Source organism: Phragmites australis, chromosome 15, assembly GCF_958298935.1.
Source record: "Phragmites australis chromosome 15, lpPhrAust1.1, whole genome shotgun sequence".
Taxonomy (NCBI): domain Eukaryota; kingdom Viridiplantae; phylum Streptophyta; class Magnoliopsida; order Poales; family Poaceae; genus Phragmites; species Phragmites australis.
The window spans coordinates 3,020,036-3,040,295 of NC_084935.1; the positions used below are offsets into that span (position 1 = coordinate 3,020,036).

Sequence of the window (20,260 nt, forward strand, 5' to 3'; positions counted from 1 at the left end):
TTTGCTTTGTTCTATTGTTCATCGACATCTTCATTGTGGGAACATGTCGTTATTGTTGCCAATCCGGCAACAGTGCGTCTGCAATCTCACATGGGCACTCGCCTGCCTCTCTTTCGCCACCACTTGCCTAACAACACGGCGCTTGATTAGGCAGTGCATAGCTGTAGATTATATATTTATTTCCTTGTAAATCTCCTGTAATCTCATTGTACTTTTGTGTATAAATCATACTGCAGAATGAACACAGAGTTCGTCATGTGTTTTCCAATCTGTGTTCACGCTTTTATGGTATCAAATGCCTAGGTTAGCCCCACACCACCTCTCCTTCGCCACGCGCCACCATGGGTGATCCCAAACCTCAGCCTTCCGCTCACCTCAACTCCGTCAATATCAAGTCCCTGATCCTGTTCTCCCTCGAACTCTCGCCACCCAACTTTGGCAAGTGGTGTGAGCTCTTCTCTGTTCTCCTCCGCCACTTCAACCTTACTATGCACGTCGACGATAGTGGCTCCTTTGTCGGCAACCTAGACTGGCCACAAAATGACTCCACGGTCGTGTCATGGATATACGGGAGCGTCTCCAACGAGGTGCTCAGCTACATCCTCACCCCTGGTGCCTCGGCGCACACGCTGTGGACTAACACCGAGGGCTTGTTCCACGACAACAATCAGGCCTGGATCATCACCATGGAGGCTGAGTTCCGCAACACCATGCAGGGCGATCAACCCGTTATGGCTTACTGCCAGCAGATGAAGAACATTGCGGACTCCCTCGGCCACCTCAGCACACCATAACTGATGCCACCCTCATGCTCACCATCTTGCAAGGTTTGAACGAGAACTTCACCATGATCTATAATATCATCACCTCCATAGATGTGCTCCCCTCGTTCTTGCAGACCCGATCCAAGCTCATCCTCGACGAAGCAAGCCACCCTAAGTCATATATGTTGTTTGCCTTCTACTCGACATCGTCTGGCTCCTCTAGCTCCTCCAACACCTCCTCCGCACTCCACGGCTACAACAAGGGCCGCAATAAGTTCGGTAGGAAGGACAGCACTCCCATAGCTACAACAAGGGTCGCAATAAGTCCGGTGGGAAGGGCAGCAAAGGAGGTGACTCTGGCTCGCCCTCTACCTATGTTGGCACACCATCCACCATACCACCCATGATGTTCAACCCGTGGGCCGGCACATTCCAGCTATTGGCAGGCCTTGTCTCTGCACCACATGGTGGTGCGCTGTCCAACCTGATGCCATAGCAGAACGCGCATGACATCCTCGGTTGTGCGCCCCAAAAGGAGCACCTCGTCTTCGCACCGCCCCCACATACGTGGGGTCAACAATCCCTTGTCAGTGCGCTCAACACAATGACTCAGCGGCAGCCCGACGATACCAATTGGTACGTAAACTCCAGCACTTAAACCATCTCACATCCGATGTTGGTAATCTTCTATCCTCCCAACCTTCCTCTCACTCTCAACATGTCATTGTCAGTGATGGTACTCGTCTTCCCATCACTAGCAGCGGCCATCTCTCTCCCCACCCACTCCAGTCATCTCCATCACAAAAATGTTCTCATTTCTCCATGCATAATTCAAAATCTCATATTCATGCATCAGTTCACCATGGATAATCTCTATTCCATTGAAGTTATCCTTTCGGTCTTTCTATGAAGGATCTTCACATGCGGACCGAGATCATCAGGTGCAATAGTTTGGGTCCCCTCTACTCCACCCGGCTGCCAACTCCTCCACATGCCCTCGCTGCCATCATCAAGACGATGGATCTTTGGCATCACTGGCTCGGACGTCTAGGCCACCATAGCATGTCACATTTAATTTCATCTTCTAGCATACCATGTAATAAGCGCACGCACCATGACTTGTCTTTGTGCCATGCCTGTCAATTGGGTCACCATGTGCGGCTCCCTTTTACTACCTCCATTTCTCGAATGAATAAACCTTTTGAGATTATTCATTATGATCTTTGAACGTCTCCTATTCTAAGTGTATCAGGTTACAAATATTACTTGGTTGCTTTGGATGATTTTACCCATTATGTGTGGTCATTCCCCCTTCGCTACAAGTCCGACACTTTCCACATCCTCAAAAAGGTCTTTGCCATTGTCTCCACTCAATTCAACATCACAATCCAAAACTTGCAGTGTGACAACGGTTGTGAGTTCGACTACACCACAGCACACAATTTTCTCCAAACCCATGGCATCCACCTCTGCCATTCTTACCCATACACATAGCTGCAAAATGGCAAAGCCAAATGGATTTTTCGCTCCCTAAACAACATCGTTCGCTCCTTACTTCTTCAAGCTAGCATGTTGGCACACTATTAGGTGGAGGCTCTCTCCACTGCCACCCACCTCACTAACCTACACCCACCAAAACCCTCTCAAACGGCACTCCTCACCAGGCTTTGTCCGGCCAAAACCTGTCATACCATCATTTGCGTGTTTTCGGTTGCACCTGTTACCCAAATCTTTCCTCCACTGCTCCAAATAAGCTCTCTTTGCGGTTTATGGTACGTGTATTTCTCGAATATCCCACTCATCATAAGGGCTATAGATGTCTTGACCTTACCACAAATCGCCTCATCATCTCTTGACACGTTGTGTTCGATGAAGCATCATTTCCATTCGCTAAGACATCCTGTCCACCCTCCTCCACATATTCTTATCTCAACATTTCTCCTAGCATCGAAGCTTTCCTCTCGTGTTCATTGCATTCACCCCTACAGGACCTCCACCTGGCGCGGCCATGCTGACTTCATCTCCACCTGGGTCGGCATCAGCACCATCGGCGTCCTACGACACCTCCTTTGCTTCCTTCCGCGATGCCGACACCTCCTGTATCACCTAGGTCAGCTCTTGCCTCGCCGAGTCGCGCCTGGACTGCCTAGCCCACGTGCTGCCACTACATCACCACGGGCAGCCCTGTTCTCGCCACCCATGGCCTAGGCCACCCTAGCCTCGCCACGTGTGGCTCCACCTCTTATGGTCCTGGTGCTCCTACGCCTATCGAGGTGGCCCCTACGTAGTTTGTCGTGACTTCTTCGATGACCACTGCACGTGTTGTTCCCGTGCAATCCACGGTGGCCACACATGACAAACGTGGCATACACGTTCTTCCCCGCAAGATACTGGACCTTTCCATCTCCATGATCTCGCCACTACCGAAGACGTACAAGGGGGCCATGAATGACCCGCATTGGTCTACCACGCTTGAGGTATTTCAGGGTCTTTGCTCCAACAACACATGGGATCTCATCCCACGGCCCCCTACGCCAACATCATCTCTGCTAAATGGGATTCTCGCCACAAACTCAACCCCAATAGCTCCCTCGCTCGCTATAATGCCCGATGGGTGCTCCGCGGCTTCTCTCAACAACCGGGCATTGATTTTGGGGAAACCTTTAGCCCGGTTGTCAAACCCACCAACATCTACCTTGTTCTTTTTTTTCTTTTTTTCTTTTTTTTTTTGCTTTATCCAAAGATTGGCCTATCTACCAGTTAGACGTCAAAAATGCCTTTTTTTTCATGGCACTCTTGAAACTTTTTTTTCCGACAACCATCCGGTTTCATTGATGTCGACAAACCTCACCATGTGTGTTGGCTCAACAAATCTCTCTATGGTCTAAAGCCAACTCCATGCATTTGGTTTAGCTGCTTCGCCACATTCCTAACCAACCTCGGTTTCACTTCTTCTAAATCCAACCCTCCATGTTTATCTACCACAAAGGATCAACCACTGCCTATCTACTCCTTTATATCAATGACATTATTCTCATAGCCTCCACCACTGTCTTACTTGATCGGATCATCCACTCTCTTTGGCAGGAGTTCTCCATGACTGGTCTAGGTGACCTACACTACTTTCTTGGTGTCAATGCTCGGCGAACTAAGGGTGGCTTGTTTCTCTCCCAAGAACAGTATGCGCATGATATCATTAATCGTGTCAGCATTACCTCATGCAATCCCTGCTCCACTCTCATTGACACTCGCTCCAAACTCCCTACTAGCGTTGGTCCTCCCGTCTCCAACCCCATGCTTTACCACAATTTGGCCAGGGCGCTTCAATACCTTACTTTCACCCGCCCTGACATCTCCTATGTAATACAACAAGTTTTTTTACATATGCATGATCCTAGAGAGCCCCACTTCAACCTCATCAAACACATCCTGCGTTATGTGCAAGGCACTACTGACTTTGGCCTCCACCTCACCTGTTCCTAATGTGACTCCCTTGTGGCATATTCCGATGTTCATTGGGCTAGCTATCCCGACACTCAGAAATCTACTTCCGACTATTGGGTGTTTCTTGGCAACAAACTCCTCTCTTGGTCCTCGAAGTGCCAACCCACCGTCTCCCACTCAAGTGCTGAAGCGGAGTATCGTGGAGTGGCCAATACGATGTCCGAGACATGCTAGCTTCGGTAGCTCATGGCCGAGCCCCACTATCATCTCAAGACCTCCACGATCGTCAACTGTGACAACATCTCGTCAGTCTACCTCTCCTCCAACCCGGTGCAACACCAACGCACCAAACATGTAGAGATTGATCTCCATTTTGTCTAGGAACATGTAGCACTTGGTGATGTTCGTGTTTTTCATGTACCATCCTCTTCGCAATATGCTGATATATTCACCAAGTGTCTTCCCTTGATGCTCTTCCTTGACTTTCGGTTCGGCCTCAACATTTGCCGAGCCCCAAGTTGATGCTGCTAGGGGTGTGTTAGAACGCGTCACTACTGTTGCCAATCCAGCAATCTCGTATGGACTCTCGTCTGCCTCTCTTGCACCACCACTTGCCTAACAACCTGGCGCTTGATTAGGCCATGTACAGCTGTAGATTAGATATTTATTTCCTTGTAAATCTTCTGTAATCTCGTTGTACTTTTATGTATAAATCACATCGCAGAATGAACACAAAGTTCATCGCGTGTTTTCCAATCTGTGTCCACGCTTTCATTCATGTCTGCAGCTATACCTGGCATGCCCGAACTCTCTGAAATGTCTGCTCTTCGATTCAGAGTTCCAGACTCGTCTCATGGGCTTATCTCATCACATTTTGTGGTGTGCTGTTTATGTCGCAATTTTTCTTTCCTATCGATGTCAGCCCCGGGACAAAATGGCAAGGGAGGTACAGAAGTCCACCAAGATCTTAGTACCAGTAACTCATCATTTTCAGAGTAATCAGGCCTGTTCCCTTAGATGATCAGGCAACAGTTGTGCTCCCGTTGTCTTCCTGAACTTGTGCTAGTCATGGCTCCTCCATCTTTGTCCTACCACGCACACATTAGCAGAATCCTTTTCAAATTATGCTCTGTTCATTCCTTCTAGTAAGTTCTATCTCCTCATTGCTGAGTAAATTTGAAAAGGGGAGTAATTCAGAAGGGGAGAAACGGCACGTACAGGGCGTCTCATGCGACATAAACAGAGCATGCCATTTTCCATTCTACGCATGGCGGATCCCCATTGCCTATGGCCACAGACGAGCTATACTCCTGGAAAAATTCGTGGCGGCGAAGCGTCAGACGCCACAGAATCGTGAAAAATTTCAAGCTCTATATGATACCTAGAGGGAGAAGCAAGAGAGAAATTTTGGCTGGGCTGGTCGTTATTCCTTTACCGACCACCCCTGTATCCTCGTTGACGATGGCACAGACCTGCTAAATCAAGTGAAAAATTGTGGAGACGGGGCATGGAGCGTCTAAATGTCACACAAAATTTCAGACTTTGATACCGTCTGTATAGGGTGTTGTATTAAATTACATTTTAACAACTTTCCGATTGAAATGATTCTGAATGTACAAGAATATATAAAAACATAACTTCCAACATATATCATATAGGTAAACATGAGCATTTCAAAAGTATATATGAAAGCACATAAGCTACTCATGAATACAAATGAATCAAGACTGACAGTTGACAAAGTGAGGCAATATAACACATGAACAGTTATTAAAACAAAGTCATGGCTCTCAGAGCGAGTTGCCGAATTAACGACCATCAACACATACTAAGATGTTACCGATCAGTGTATCAAATCTCCTCTAAAGCTAGGCCGAGCTACACTAGTTTATGATCAAAAGAACACCTCTGAAAAGCACAGTATCAGATGGCCTCTAAAGAAAATAGAGAAAGAGTGCCGAACACAGAGCACATCAGGGCGCCCAAACCACCAGGATCAGGCAGCCTCAAAGACAGCTGAATGCAACTGATCAGAGCAAGGTGCCACAAGGTGACACCAGATCAAGAGCAATATACAAGGGCGCCCAAGCCAACAGAATTAGATAACACCAAGTGCTTTCCAGAGTTGCCGTGCCAACACAGAGCCACTGAACAGAGGGTGTCAAAAGGCACACCACAGTGGACACACAGATGAATAACAGAAATCCAGCTAGATCAATAACCGGCAACTACGGCCCAGCTTAAGAGCTCAATTGATACACTAAACGCACTTAGCTCGCATTCATCACAGAGCAGAATATTGCCAATTCTAGCATGCATATACAAAGTACTTAGATGAGAATCAAAATTGCACGCTAGAATGTAAAGGAGGGATTGGAACGAGTTTACTGTCCAGGAGGATGAAGATGGCAAGGCACGCGAATGCGCTGACCCAGAAAACTGAGATTCCCCCTCTATACCGAGGACAACTGGGAACAGCTTTGGAAGATACAATGCCACAGAGCCGGCTGCGAGGCACACCACAGCCAACACGCGAGAAGCAGAGAAACCACAACAGCAAGAGTCCAACACCGAGCCAAGGTGAAGAAGCCGAACACTGCAAGCAATGGCGTGCACGAAGGCACAGCCCAGAAAACACCAAGCCACCACACCACGGATCTCCTCGCGCACACGCGCAGCCAGCCACCGAACAGCCGAACACCGAACAGGCAGAAGGCGCAACGCCAAATCCCGCACGAGGCCGGCGAGAGAGAGCCGACGGGAACTCAACCAGAGGTGAGCTCAACCGTGTCGGTCGACGCCCCACCGGAGGAAGCCGACACAGCCTCGCGCGAGAAAAAAACAGAGAGAGAGAACCGTGGATCAGAGCAAGTGGAGAATAGCTCGCAGAAGGAAATCCAGTCGAAGATCAGGTGAGTCCACCTGCCTTTGTAGGGAGAGGAAGAGGCCCGGCATCCACCCCACGACGCCTCAACGGCGCGCCGAAATCGCCGGGCAACGAACGGGGAACCGAGAAGGGCGGAGCCCCCCCAACGTGCCCCTGTGGCGGCCGCCGCCAAACCCCAGAGGACGGGCACCCCTTTAGGTTAGGCAGCCGGCCGGGTGGGCTGCTCGGCTTTTGGGCCTAGAAGCGGCCCATTCGGTCAGGCCTAATTCCTCTTCTTTTTTTTTTCTTTTAAGAAATTTGCTCAATTCAAATTTGACTTCAACTCAAATTCGAATTTTAAAGGAAAAACCCCTTCAAATTTCAACATAGGGATGACTGAAAAAGGAAATTTTCATTCATGGGTGGTCACTGGTCAGTAAACGGAGGACACACCCCCATCTGCCGGTTACACGGGTGCGCTAAAATCCTGTAAAAATCCGCAACATGGTACAAAATTTCAGGATCGAATTCGATCTCTAGGTGGAGAATTGAAAAGGGATAATCTTTGCTTAACAGCATGTGCAAGAATTCAGTTATGAACGCAAGTAAACGCTATGAACTGCACCGGCCAGTAAATCCAACCTGTCAAGTTATGCATATCGATCTGGATCTTCTCTAACTCGCAGAATTCATGATCATGCCAGTTGCAGCCTGATAATGTACTGTTTGCATGTCACCCACAGTCACCGCTCTGGATGTTTCAGTCTGATTTGCAGCCTCTGCTCCAAATCGGCTAACCAAACAGCTCGGCTCTTGCGCTCATCGATCACAGGGAGAGACGATCCGATCAAACAGCTGGTATCTTCTGTTTGTTCATCGATCACAAGGAGAGATGATCTGAACAAAGTTTTTTTTTTTTTTAAAAAAAGAGATGATCCGATCAAATGTCAGTGTTTGACCGTGCAGCCTTCCTGTATCTTCATGTGAAATTGTGAACAGAGAAAGGCACAGCAACTGCAAGCATGCAGCATGTCTCTGAAACGCGAGTTCTTCGATTCAAGCCCATATTTAGAGTTCAAGGGACGGCGCCCCAATCCATATCGCATTGCAAATAAGCCCATACCATTGGCTCATCCCCGTTCTGGGATTTGCTGTTTAGGTGGCAATTTCCTGTCAATGTCAGCAACGAAGAATTTGGCTAGGAAGGGGCAGAGGTCCACAGAGATCTTAGTACCATGTACTCATCGCTTTCAGAGTAATTAGGCCTGTTCTATTGGATGATCACGCAACCTACATTATTGAATTTGTTTGACCTTATGTATCGTTGCTGTCTTGATCGATTTTGTGGTAGCAACTAAAGCTAATTTCTGACGAATTCTACACTTGTTTGATAGTACTAGTACTGTACTGAAGTACATTTAATAATTAATCAGTTTGTTGAGTAGTCAATTCCTGGAGCCATATATGTCAAGTTGAACCCAATCAAAACCTCTGTCGCCTGAGCCTGCAATTCTGAAACACTACTATCAGGCAAAACTATTTAATTCTGAAACTCTGAAACACTACTATCAGGCAAAACTATTTAATTCTGAAACTGATAGTAGTGCTCAGCTTGGCTTCTTCTAGCCCTATCAGCCACGAAACTTCTAGAATTGGTTGACACTCGTTAATTTATACTGCAATCCATAGTGTTTAAGGAGATATACAATGTATTCATAGATGAAATTTGACACCTAAGACGACTCTGTGAAGAGTTTTCGCCAATTCTACGTTACTGTACAGAAGAAGGATCATGCAATAATAGCTGACACTACTAATCAGGCTCCATTAGGAACCACAAATCGGGCTCCAAAATTCCGTAGTGAAAGCGAAAACACGCAGCCAAATACACACGGAAATATATTTTCGGTCTTGGACACGCGTCAATATGGCTGGAAGGTGGACTAATATGTGGCTAAAGGCATGTACAATGCAACAACGCTTATATAGATGCTTAAAGAGAGAGAATGACAAAGAATTTGCATAAGAGTCTCAACCTACAATGGAAACAACAAAACCTCCTTACTAATCTTCAGTTAGCATGTTGAAACTGTTAATTTTCACCTGAAACTGCTCCAAGCGTCGGCCGCTTCTGTGAGCAACGATGCCGCGGCAAGCGTCCATCCGAACGTCCATGCTAACATAAAAAAAGACAACCACCCGCAAGCGTCTAGCTAAGCGTTCCCATTGTACATGGCCTAAGAGCAACATCGGTGTATTTAATCATAAATACATGTTATTTTAAATAAAACATGATATTCAACGTATAGCTTTAACTAATATTTTTTATTAAAATGTATTTATAAAATTGATTAAATTTATGATATTATAAAAGATTTTTTAAGACAAATCTACATGCATGATTTTAAAAAATTTAAACTAAATATTTTAAAAACAATTATTAATCAAAAATTTAAAGTTTGATCGAACTTTTTGAAAACACCGGATGAGTACCTACGCTGTCCATATTCCAGAGGCGTCTATGCAACCTACTGCTACACTGGTTCTACCATGCCGTTGACTTCAAGTGTAAGAAGCTTCCAAATTTAATGCGGCCGTAGCCGTATACTCGTCCGAATGGGCCTCAGCCCGCCCATCGCTGCAACGCCGAACGACTAAAGAAATTGCTATCCGCGAGGGCCCAGACGTCACCGGGGACGCCGCGGTGGACCACGGCCGGCGGCCGGCCCAACCCAATCATGGGCGCCACTGAACAGTCGCACTCGCATGGTCTCTCATTCCGCCGCTCAGGAGACGGATCGCGCGGATCCAAGGCCCCACGCGGTGAGTGAGCATGGCGAGCAACGAGCAGCGGCGTCATGGCGCGCGACGGCACGCGCCGACCGCGACGTGGCTCCGCCCGTCCGCCGAGGACGGGAGCACGGCGATGCGCACCTGCGCGCACGGTCGGCGTCGTCCTCAGCTTCCACACCTTGGTTGGACTCGCCGACTCATGGAGTCGGCAACTGCACAAAAATTTTACATACGTAAAATATATTTAAGATACAGCCATATAAAGAAATAAACGAATGTAGTAAATAAAAAATTGTATATACGAAATTTACAATATAATTATATAATTTTAGAGGATGAGAATGGACAGTACTTGGACAATCGGATGGAGAGAATCGTATCTTCTAAGTTGACTGTCTATAATAAACATTGTGAGAAAGATTAAGATAGTAATCGATTTTACGAGGGGATAAAAATAATTCTCGTATAGTATTTTAATGTAAAGATAGCATGATAAAAGTAACGGTAGAGGCAACGTGCGGATGACGACGTACTCTCTTCAGAAGGTCAGTGTTGTAGGCAAAGTAAGGAAGGCGGTGCACCTTCCAGAGAAACCCGACGTTATAGGTGAAGTATGGGAGGTGACGTAACATCTGAAGAAATCCATCGGTGAAGACATAAAAAGTAAATATTAGGCATCTAGGTATAGAAGAAAAATAACAGAAATTTAAATGTATTTTTAAATATATGAAAGATAAATATCGAACGTCTAAATATGAAGACAAATAATACGAGATTAAATAATTATTCTAGTAAAAAATACTAGAATTTAACTTTATATAATAATTGTTTAATTACTTCGGTTACGCATAGAGATCACTTGAATGCATTACATAAGTATAGATATCGCGCAATCCCAGAAGCCTTTTGGGAACCATACGCGACGGGCCTCGAGGCTCCAGGATGGCTCCAGGATATTGGGATATGGACCGACGTGCGAGTCATCAGATTATCCAAGGAACGGCCAAGTCAGTTCAAAGATGAGCCATGAGTGACGTTGCTGTTTGTCGATCTAGGTCATGCATGCAGGACAGCATGGTGTAGTGCTGCCGTGTCAGGAGGCTCATGCATGCATGCATGCGGTTGGGCACCAGCATCGCTGCGTGCGTCATGCATGGGCTCGTGGTTTCCAGCCATAAACCTGCCACACTCTCTCTCTCTCTTCATGAGCTTTGTCATGGTGATCTTGTTACGAATCAACGTCTCGATCCTTCCTCTGTTCTTCGTACCCGTCGTCCATTGATCCTTTTTCCGATTTCGCTGACCATTAAACTTCGACGACCGGTCTGGGTCCACTGCACCTTGCGAGTTCTATCCTGACCGTTCATCATAGAATTAACCACTGGGCCATTGTAGCAGCGTTTCAGAGATCACCACTAGTACTTCTGGCACCGCAGATGAATCAATCTCCACCGTAATTTAGTCGGCAACGGACGGCCAGGATCACGCGAAAGACATGCTCTAGGAGACAGTGACCTCTTTTGATCGATCATGTCCAGATTAATCTGGCCACCGGCGAGGACGGTCTTGAATTCAGGAGCTCCCTTACCAGCTATAACTCCATTGAAAATTATTGGTGGAGGAGGAAAGAAGAGAAAGATGATATGGAGATGGAGGTGAAAATGGAGAAAGAAGAGAGAACCGCTACCAACCGCATCTGCATCTGTCACTTGCAGTTGTAGTGTTGACCTCGAGGAGACCTGAAGACGAGCGAGCGATCGACCGATCCAGGGCTCCATTCGTCAGTTCAAAGCCGTGATGGAAATAATAGTACTTTTATATTTAATTTAATTTATTTTTTATATAATATGAACATAAATAGATATAGATAATCAACTATCGACTAGTTCTAACGAGTGCCGATAAGATTCCAGTAGAACCGACTAGAATTTAACCGATCTCAATCAGTCTCGACTAGATACTCGAGAAATATCTTAACTAGCTCACTCTATAAATGTATTGACTAAAACACTCGAGTAGGATTGTATTGTACGTACATGTTGACGACGTGAGATACAGAAGCCCATGTGATATCGACGCAGTAGGCAATGACGAAGATGAAATAATCGAAGTTGATCTTGATATAGCAGATAACGATGACGGTGGCAATATAAATGAAGTAGCACAGGATGACGTAAAGGAAACAGATCGTGAGCAGTCATGATGAGCGTTTGCCAAAAATCTTATTCGCCATTTCCCTGTGCAGGATCCCAAGAGCGACGGGTTTTAAAGACATGTTGTCCCGTTCATCGGTGCACACCGGCGCAGCGGGATGGAGAAGTATATGTGTGACGGCGCAAAAGAGAGAGATTGGCAAAACACTAATTGCAAATATGCAACTCGTGTCTCCCATTTGTGGGGCGGCTGACAGATATATATAGTGAGAGTCACGCGGTCGAGACGCACCACGATCGGAGTCGGTTACACTACCATGATCGGAGTCTTGACCGACATGATTTTTCCATATAGTTATCTGTTTGCTCACGCAGCAAAAAGGAATAAAACCGCAAAAGAAAGCTGGACATATGTAAGTAACTAGATCCGATTTCGATGGATCATTTACGCAGGTGAGGTGCGCCCACGCCCTCCACCCCTACCCCGGCCCAACCTGACTAGGCAAGCGAGTGCGTTTTCTTCTAGTCCTCCCATCCACACATACTAAGTGGATGAAGAAGATAACCCCTTTTAAGTTGGTCTTCATCCACATCCACTTCCCTCACATGATTGAGCTTTTAAGATTTATTTGAAATTGTATATAATGGGCTAAGCTCGTATATTCTAACAATCCCCTACCACATCTCAAAGTACCATGAAGATTTGCCTTTTTATCTCAATATTGTTTGATATACCAGTATTTCAGTTGAGACTGTTAAGTTGAACATAAACCTAGAACATCAAGCAACACTTATTCGCAACTTAGACAATGAATTAAGCTTTGAATTACAAGTCTTATGTAAATAAGTTTCATTTGAAGTTATAACTGATACTTGGCTGTCAGTAGGCTAAGCCGCTGGTAAAGCATCTATAGTCTCTTCGTAAGTTTATTAGAGATCACCCAAATCTCATAAATTGCAACCAACAGTCAAACTTACATATGTGTGTTCTTTCAAAATGCCACATAGGTTAGTATCTTCGCTAATTAAAACCAATAGAGCACATTAAGTCAATAGCCAATCTTTACTCAAGTGGGTTGTGTGGTACCCTCATTCAGTTAATCAGTCTTGCATCTTTACTCAAGTGGGTTGTGTGGTACTCAAGTAGTTTCTCAATTTTTTAACAGATTTTAATCTTCTTTTTACATGTCTTGAGGATTTGATGTTTTCTTAGAACTGTTTATTTTGACAATAACCGTTTGATTATAACTGTTCATAAGGATAGCCGGTATCGATTTTTCGACCACCGGCAAATCCATCAAGAGTTTACGCAGTTATTCTACCTTAACAGTGGCTGTGTCTAATTCTGTGAGTTCTACTTCTACGATTAAGCTTGTCAATATGGTTTTTTTTAAGATCTCCATAAGACAGTAGCACCGTCAAAAAAGTAAATATATATCCACTTATGATTTTGATCTCATCAATATCGGATATCCAATTTAAATCACTATAACCCTCCGGTACTAAATAGAGGAGAGAAACTATTTTAAATTAATCTTTATTAACATCCACTTAATAAGTTGAGACTAAAGAAAAACAACTCTCTCACATAATTGAATGTTTAAGATTTATTTAAAATTATATAAATATAATAAACTAAGCCATATATTCTAACAACCGAACTCCCCGATGGCCGATGCTGGTCTCTATCGATGGAGTAATAGCTAGCTTAGCAGTTAGCAGTTCTGTCAAAGACACGTATCAAGTTAGTTACGCCTCTCTTAATCGCTTAATGGGTCTGTCGCTGCTAGCAGTACTACGAATGAAAGGAAAGTCAAGCTAAGATTGACACGAGTCAGGTTTGCGCAGTACCTGTCTCTGGCCGCCGTGTGAACCTGCTTCGTCCGGATTCCATGTTTCCGGCTTACACTTCTCCTATTTTTTCCGAGTTATGCATGGGCATGATAGATGCTTAATCATTCTACTATTAGTTTGGAATAAATTAGTTCATGATTTTTTTTAATGATGTATGGATCCCGTGTGTGATATCTAACAAGCACTGCTATATGTACAATCATTTGAATATAACACAAGATCTGATGATGGTTTAAATGTACTCAAATAGTTGCACGCGAAAAAGAGTTTCCCTCGACCAAGTAAGAAAAGCAAAAAGTCACAAACCAGTCAGCATTTGTCCTCACTGCTGTACATATACACAGTACTGCCATTAAAAACCAATGCTGGTCGCATGCATGCTAATTTTGCACGTTTGGTACGTACAAGGTGCAGATCAAAAGTGCAGCAATGCTGGGAAATGGGTGAGTTTTTTCCGATGGGGTACTACAAACACGCGCTCAACATTCGAGTTGGAAAGGGGTCGAGCTAGCTGGTCATTGTTCCTCTAACCGATCCACTTAAGCATTCTGATACACCGAATGCATGCTGTCAGATCAGTGTCACCTCATACGCATACCCAGTTAGTACAAGTCACACTCACGCAACAACAAAAACGTTTTTGCGAGTGTCGTCAGGCTGTTCAGGAAAAGGATTCCATCGAAAGGACACAGAAGCAGCTTTGTTGTCTGAAATAAATCCGCTGTATTTGGTACAAACTCCAGCTTAAGAATACATCAGGCGCAATTTATACTTGGGGCGTGTTTGGATGAGCCCCGGCTAGCTCTGCTAATCTATTGGCTCGTCAATCCTTTAGCGCGGGAATCGTCCGTCGTAATTTTGCCCGCACGTTGCCACGAAAATGTATTAACGCGGCGTGTGAGCATAGACGACATGCGGGCTCGTTAACGTATAAGTGCAAAACTAAAGGTCTATTTATTTCAATTGAAGAGTGTGAAAAATATTTTATAGATTTTTATGTTAAAAAGTTGTATTGATGAAAGTTATATCGTTATACTCTTATAATCTAAGAATTGTATTGTTACAGACTGAATTATGATAATAACATATTTGCTTCAACTTGTATATTGTAAATAATGCACTATCTCTAACTAAAAACAACAGGGCGTAAACAGGAACCAAGAAGGTCCCCGCGTGGGCGCGCTGGGCGCTGAACGAAACAAGCAGGCAAGTACTGGAAGCGTTTATGCTTTGTACGACTACGCATATCTATCTCGGGTGGTATTTGATCGAGATTTCGCGGAATGTGCTGGTTGTACTTGGATAGGCATATCTTAATCGTAGCAGCCATGCCTGCAAGTCAATCCCCAATTCCCCACATGATACATCACATTAATCCTCTCGACGGGGAGAGGTCGACCTCAGTGGCTGACCAAGTCTTCCTGCTACCCATGCTGTACCTACCTGCAGTGTTGTAGCTTCAACAAAAATTAAGAGAGGCCGGTTCAGAAGATTCATCAATAAACTTATATAAAAAACCAAATTATTATTAAAATATAAGTGCATTACTAAATTTTTTAATAACAAAGAGGGGCTTGACCCCTCTTATCTCTATTAAGCTCTGTCCGTGCCTACTGGCCACTACCCGGCCCTCAAATAATAATATATCTAGTATTGCTGTAATATTTTATCATAATAATCTTTAATTAAAAATTAGTCTCTCTAATCTTTGATTCAAGTCATTCTTTTCATTCCTATGACTAGGGATGCAAGTTTTGGATTTTTGGATCATTAGGTTAACCCAAAACTCATTTAATTAAACTAAATATTCACCACCATTTAATTAACTTAATAAAAAAATAAACTAAATAGTGTCTTAGAACTACCTATTGATTACCTATTTACATCCCTAACTATAGCATATGCTTGATAGATCCGGTCCCCTAGCATAAGTTGTATCAAATGAAAAACCCAAGCACGAATAAGGCCCTGTTTGTTTCAGCTTCGGATTCTGGCTTTCAGCTTTTATAATCCGAAGCTGAAACAAACAGGCAGCTTTTGGTTATAGCTTTTTAAAATCTGCTGGTTGGATTGTGATAATCTGAGAAGCTGGTTTTTCTCAGCTTTTGATAGATTGTGAAAGTCCATTTTACTAAACTGTCCATTAAATTTTTTTAGAATCTACAGTCTAAAAACTTTTCACAATCCAGCTTTTCACAATCCAGCTTTTAACAATCCAGCTTTTATAAGCTGCTTTTCAGAATCTCTAGCTGAAACAAACAGGCCCTAATACTACTACTATCATGTTCGACGTCATGCACTCGATCTGCCAATGGAAACCCTAGACTTGGTCCCTAGAGTTGCATGCCTTTTAAATGACGAAGGAACACGATCCCAAGCCAAGAAGCAAACTATGGGCCACAAGCTAGTATATATCTATAGCTATACCTATACAACTCTGGATTGAAATCATCTGACTTCAGCACAGTACTTGACTTAAAATACTTCACCAACTCTTGGAGTACTCCTGTCCCGTGGAGTACACTGTGTTGACTTTTGGTCACAGCCCCTTAACTCCTGCGCGTTGACCTTCTAGCCACGCAGACGCGGCCAGCTCGCTCGCGGATGTGCCGGTGCTAACTACTCCTACGCCATACCATTGGCCGATCGATCGGTCTCCTCCCGCGCATTGGAGCCAGGTTTGGTGCACTGCATTAATAACCGTGTGCATGCATCTATCTATGGCGCTCAAAGTACCAAGGTAGCACACGAGCCATTCATTACTCCACTGCCACTTTTGTTCATGTGCCCTGTGCAGCTACTCTAGCTGGCTACCTATTCACAGGGATCGCCGGTAGGTTGCACCGGAAAGGCCACTTTTATTGCGCCCTGGGTACGTGACGTACTTCACCTTGTGAAGTCGAACAGTAACATGTAGCATCAATTCTTATTTATTTATTTGAGATCAACTAGCTCATACTAATATTTGAAAACAGACGGTCTTATACCAGAATGATGTCAAGAGATGCGAGCAAGTAAAGGCGAGCGACGCATGCAGAGGCTAGACAAATGCTGTTGCCCGTGCATGCACCTGGACTGGAGTTGAACGTCCATGACCAAAACGTCACTGCATCGGTGCGTAGTAGACTGGGAGTAGTCTTTTCTTGACTTGGTGCTTCGTTTGGATGCCACCCAAGGCTCCGGTGTCAAGTTTCTTTCGTCACTGGGAGTGTGGAGACTGAGGGCGCGCACAGGGTACACAGGCACATGAGATGGCTGCTGGTGGAGCATTGCATTGATGGGTGTAGGCCAGGGATGGAATGGAGGGAGAGGAACACTGCACGGCAGGGGCAGGGGCGGCCTGATGGCATACGGCCAAGGGTAGATCGAAACCAAGTGCGCTGCAACATGCCATATGCGGCCACACACCCGACGCGGCATCGCAAGCAAAGGCTGGCAAGGCAGCCAAGCTAAGAGCTGACGGAAAATACAACTCCGTAATATATTAATATGCATATAAATCATCCATTTCTATCATCTAATACATATTCGTTCATTAATTCTCTTATATATCTTATAATTTTTTTTCATCCGCCATAATCTCTCATATATCCTAGTGAAAAATTATTTCGGAGCTGGGCGGCACAGCACTGCCACACTGTACTATGCTGTGTACCGCCCCACCACCAGGCTGATTTCTCGGAGTAAATGCAGGCTCTTCTCTCTCCTCGGCCCCTCTCTCCCTCCGTTTCTCTCTTTACATTTGACTCTTCAAGCGAGCCCGTAGCTATCTTTGCTCTCCCTTGCTTCGCTGCAGCTAGCTGTCTCGGTATCCTGGCCGGGGAAGCTTAGCCGGTTGGTTAACCATAGCCCCCCACAAAGGTCAGCGCTGCTGCGCTTTGGCCGCGGGCTCCGTTTGTGTGTGTGTTATAAGTACCTACACCTCACCCCTTGGACCCTTGTCCTCAAGCCACCACACACACAAACAACGAGCGCTGGCTTCTTCTAGCTCGGTCTCAGCCGCCTCGGTCTGACGGTGTCGCGCTTGTTCTTATACGGCGACGGTGGCTAGCAGCTAGATATAGCTTCTTGTCCGCCACCGCAGTTCACACACATCACACCCCCAAGCACACCACAGAGCTATAGATCCACTGGTCAGGACGAGGTGTAGTTTTGGTGATCGGCGACGATGGTGAGGCTGCCGTGCTGCGACAAGGAGGGCGTCAAGAAGGGGCCATGGACGCCGGAGGAGGACCTCGTCCTCGTCTCCTACATCCAGGAGCACGGCCCCGGCAACTGGCGCGCCGTCCCGACCAGAACCGGTATGCGGTTGTTTAATTAGTCATCCATGCATGCGTCATGCGTGAGAGATTCTAGTTTAGATCGTCACGGAGATGATCTGGATTCTGATCGATGCGGGCGTGTGTGCGGATTCTGCAGGGCTGATGCGATGCAGTAAGAGCTGCCGTCTGCGGTGGACCAACTACCTCAGGCCTGGCATCAAACGCGGCAACTTCACCGACCAGGAGGAGAAGCTCATCGTCCACCTCCAGGCTCTTCTCGGCAACAGGTACGGAGATTGGGACAGGCATGTTGTTTCTTGAGCGGACTAGCTCGATCTGTGGTGTAGTACATGGTGTGAGCAAGGATGCTGATGTGTCGAACGCATGGCGTGGTGTAGGTGGGCGGCGATCGCGTCGTACCTGCCGGAGCGGACGGACAACGACATCAAGAACTTCTGGAACACGCACCTCAAGCGGAAGGTGCAGAGCGGTGGCGACGCGGCGGCCAAGCCACCGGCGCACCGGCCGCCGTCGTCGTCGAAGGGGCAGTGGGAGAGGAGGCTGCAGACGGACATCAACTTGGCGCGCCGCGCGCTGCGGGAGGCCCTGACGCCGCTCGACGACGTCAAGCCCCAGCAGCCCAACGCGGTGGGCGCGGGGACTGGCTGCGGCGACAGCCCGGCGTCGAGCTCGTCGGGCGCGTCGCAGTTCTCCCCCTCGGCGGCGGCGGGGCTGTACGTCCTGACCACCGAGAACATCTCTCGCATGCTGGACGGGTGGGCCGGCAGGAAGGGCCGCCGCGGGGGAAGCAGTGGTCCGGGCACACCCGGTGGGGCGGAGAGTGCGTCCGGGTCCTCGGAGGCGTCGGAGGTGTCGTACGGTGGCGCCGCCATCGTGTCAGCGGCGCCCTCCATGGCCGGTCCCCTGTTCGAGCACGAGACGAAGCCGGCCGTGGCGGCTCAGCAAACGCAGCTGTCAGCGATCGAGTCGTGGCTGTTTGACGACGACAGCAACTACCACCATATCCAGAGCAGCAGCCTGCTCGACGCAGCCATGGATTACCCTTTCTAGCTAGCGTGTTAAGTGATGCAGCTCAGCTTAAGCTAATCACTTAAGTGAGGAGTGTTGTTACAGCCCGTCGCCTAAAGAAAACTACATAGATCCTACAGTATGTCAGTGTGGGTTGTTACGAAATAGTCACTTGATCTAAGTACTTCACTTAGGATCTGCGTAGTTTTCATTTAGATTTAAACAACATAGAATCACTCCTCTGTTATTATATCCCTAATGTGACTTAATATATTCTTGGGGTTTTAGTTTTCGTTAGCCTTTTGGGTAGATCCCTTTCTGCAAGTTGCATCTTGTGTGGGAGAGTGACCACAGTATGTCACATACTCGTCATAAATTGTACCGCTATATATCACTAACAGAATTAGTAGATAGTTTAGTTGGTTTCACGCATCTGAGTTTTGCACATCTCAATATTTGTCTTCTTCGCCAAAATAGAGCGCACTTATCTCAGAAATGTTTTTTTAAAGACTTTCACAGTACACCTAAATAAGTGATTGTCATCCATTTTTTTCATAATGGTTTATATTGGTCTAAATATCATAGATATTATTAATGAGTATATTGCATATCATAAGGATCGATTAAAAAAGATATGGTGGTAATTATATTTATGCAATAGGTAAATGTAACACCCTGGTTATCTAGTCATTTAAAAATCACTAAAATTTTGATCTTTTAATTTTTTTCAAAAATCCATGTTAATCTAGATAGAATAGATTAAATCCTCTTCAAATTTAAATATTTGAATTTCGCCGTCCGCTTGTTCTTGTCCACCGGCTCCCCCTTTCACACTCCATCTCCTCTAGCTGAAACCCCTAAGGGCAACTCAGTGAGCTAGCTTGATGCCTTGCTGATGTGCTATCATGGTGAGCTACATACACTCAATCATGCACGTGCGCGCCATGTCCTGAGGTAGTGAGTGGTTCATTAGATCAATTCGATTTAAAATCAAGTTGCTCGTGGTGAGAATTGCATACTTAATAGAGGAAAGATTAAAAGTTCGAACGCACCTCAACCTGGAGTATGGGAGATTAACAAGTTTTCGAGACCACG

The 20,260-nt window shown here is 45.9% G+C and overlaps 2 protein-coding genes across 2 annotated transcripts; both read left to right on the forward strand.

Annotated features, from left to right (window-relative positions):
• The first annotated feature begins 341 nt into the window (after nucleotides 1-341).
• LOC133892993 (uncharacterized) lies at nucleotides 342-794 on the forward strand. Its single transcript, XM_062333973.1, has one exon. The coding sequence runs from the start codon at nucleotides 342-344 to the stop codon at nucleotides 792-794; it is 453 nt and encodes a 150-aa protein (XP_062189957.1).
• A 16,897-nt stretch (nucleotides 795-17,691) lies between these two features.
• Nucleotides 17,692-19,591, forward strand: LOC133893642 (transcription factor MYB30-like). Its single transcript, XM_062334723.1, has 3 exons — nucleotides 17,692-18,175; nucleotides 18,294-18,423; nucleotides 18,535-19,591. Exons 1-3 carry the CDS (start codon nucleotides 18,043-18,045, stop codon nucleotides 19,205-19,207), a joined length of 936 nt encoding a protein of 311 aa, XP_062190707.1. The 5' UTR covers nucleotides 17,692-18,042; the 3' UTR covers nucleotides 19,208-19,591.
• The last annotated feature ends 669 nt before the right edge of the window (nucleotides 19,592-20,260 follow it).

What these genes read in the sequence shown, in the direction of transcription:
- LOC133892993 (XM_062333973.1), top strand. Translation starts at nt 342, where the DNA reads ATGGGTGATCCCAAACCTCAGCCTTCCGCTCACCTCAACTCCGTCAAT.
- LOC133893642 (XM_062334723.1), top strand. Translation starts at nt 18,043, where the DNA reads ATGGTGAGGCTGCCGTGCTGCGACAAGGAGGGCGTCAAGAAGGGGCCA. An exon ending in CGCCGTCCCGACCAGAACCG is followed by an intron (nt 18,176 to 18,293) that starts GTATGCGGTTGT and finishes CGGATTCTGCAG; the next exon opens with GGCTGATGCGATGCAGTAAG. An exon ending in CAGGCTCTTCTCGGCAACAG is followed by an intron (nt 18,424 to 18,534) that starts GTACGGAGATTG and finishes GGCGTGGTGTAG; the next exon opens with GTGGGCGGCGATCGCGTCGT.